At 32.4% G+C, this 1,316-nt stretch overlaps 1 protein-coding gene across 1 annotated transcript; it reads left to right on the top strand.

Annotated features, from left to right (window-relative positions):
* The first annotated feature begins 327 nt into the window (after window positions 1–327).
* LOC121116254 (uncharacterized) lies at window positions 328–777 on the top strand. Its single transcript, XM_040710500.1, has one exon. The coding sequence runs from the start codon at window positions 328–330 to the stop codon at window positions 775–777; it is 450 nt and encodes a 149-aa protein (XP_040566434.1).
* The last annotated feature ends 539 nt before the right edge of the window (window positions 778–1,316 follow it).

A 1,316-nucleotide genomic window follows, 5' to 3' on the forward strand; every position in this document is an offset into this window, starting at 1 on the left:
AAAGTGAAGTTGCAAGAGATAGATGATACTGTGAAGTTATCAAAAGCTAGTGTTGACATCATCATACACGAACATTTGGGTATGAAAAAGCTGTTTTCTAAATGGGTACCGCGTTTGCTCAAACCAAGGCAAAAACAACAAGGAACAGATGATTCAAAAAGCTGTTTGGAGATGTTCACACGAAATAAGAAGGAGTTTCTGCGTCGGTACATCACAATGAATGAAATATGGATTCACCATTTTACTCCAGAATCAAAACGGCAGTCTTCTGAGTGGTATGTAGACGGATAATGCCGTCTAAAGACTCAAACATCGGTTGGAAAAGTCATGTCCTCTGTATTTTGGGATCCAGATAGAATTTTATTCATTCACTACTTGCTTCATGCAAAAACTATCAACAGCGACTATTATATAGGTTTGTTGGATAGTTTAAAGGCCGAAATTACCCAGAAAATACTTCATTTGAAGAAGAAAAAGTTGCTCTTTTACAAAGACAATCCACTGTGTCACAAGTCAATAAAAACAGCCACAAAATGGGTCGAATTGGGCTTACGAATTACTACCACACGCACCGTATTTTCCATATTTGGCCCCCAGAGACTACTGGCTCTTCGCAGAACTCAAAATTTAATCCGTGTAAAGAAATTGGGCTCAGATGAGGAAGTAATTGTCAAAACTGAAGCATATTGTGAATGTGTGGATAACTCGTTCTACCCCCGTGGTATCAAAAAGCTAGATAAACGTATGTATGATGTTATTGTTCTAAAAGGAGATTAAATTGATTAATAAAGATTAATTTTGGCAAAAAAATGTTGTTTTCCTATCTAGGCCCGGGACTTATTGACCGATGTGTTAAGTATGTTAAGAAACATTTATATTTCAATTTTTTCCTTTTAAACCTGTTTTATCTAATAGATTACAGTAAATAAGACATTTAAATATCAAATGCTTCAACATTAAGGAATTTATGACCAATTTATTATCATATTTTCAAGCTTTCTTTGCGTAGTGTTAATGATATAACTTACATCAAAATCTGTTATTTAATGAAATATGATATTTTAATAGAACATCCCAACTTTCTTAAGTATCCAGAGAATTAATGGAACTGTTCATGAATTACAGAGTGCCGTAATGTGCAAAAGATGACTCTTTTAAATACCTGCAATTGAATTATATTCGTAATACATAAATTTACATTTGTAACATACCCACTTTATGATTGCAAATAAATTACGAAAAATTATCTTAAGAAATGAAAAATAATATGGTACAAGAATAGATAAAACTTAAATACCTATAATTATATTTGAAAT

The sequence above is a fragment of the Lepeophtheirus salmonis genome, chromosome 4, assembly GCF_016086655.4.
Source record: "Lepeophtheirus salmonis chromosome 4, UVic_Lsal_1.4, whole genome shotgun sequence".
Lineage (NCBI taxonomy): Eukaryota > Metazoa > Arthropoda > Copepoda > Siphonostomatoida > Caligidae > Lepeophtheirus > Lepeophtheirus salmonis.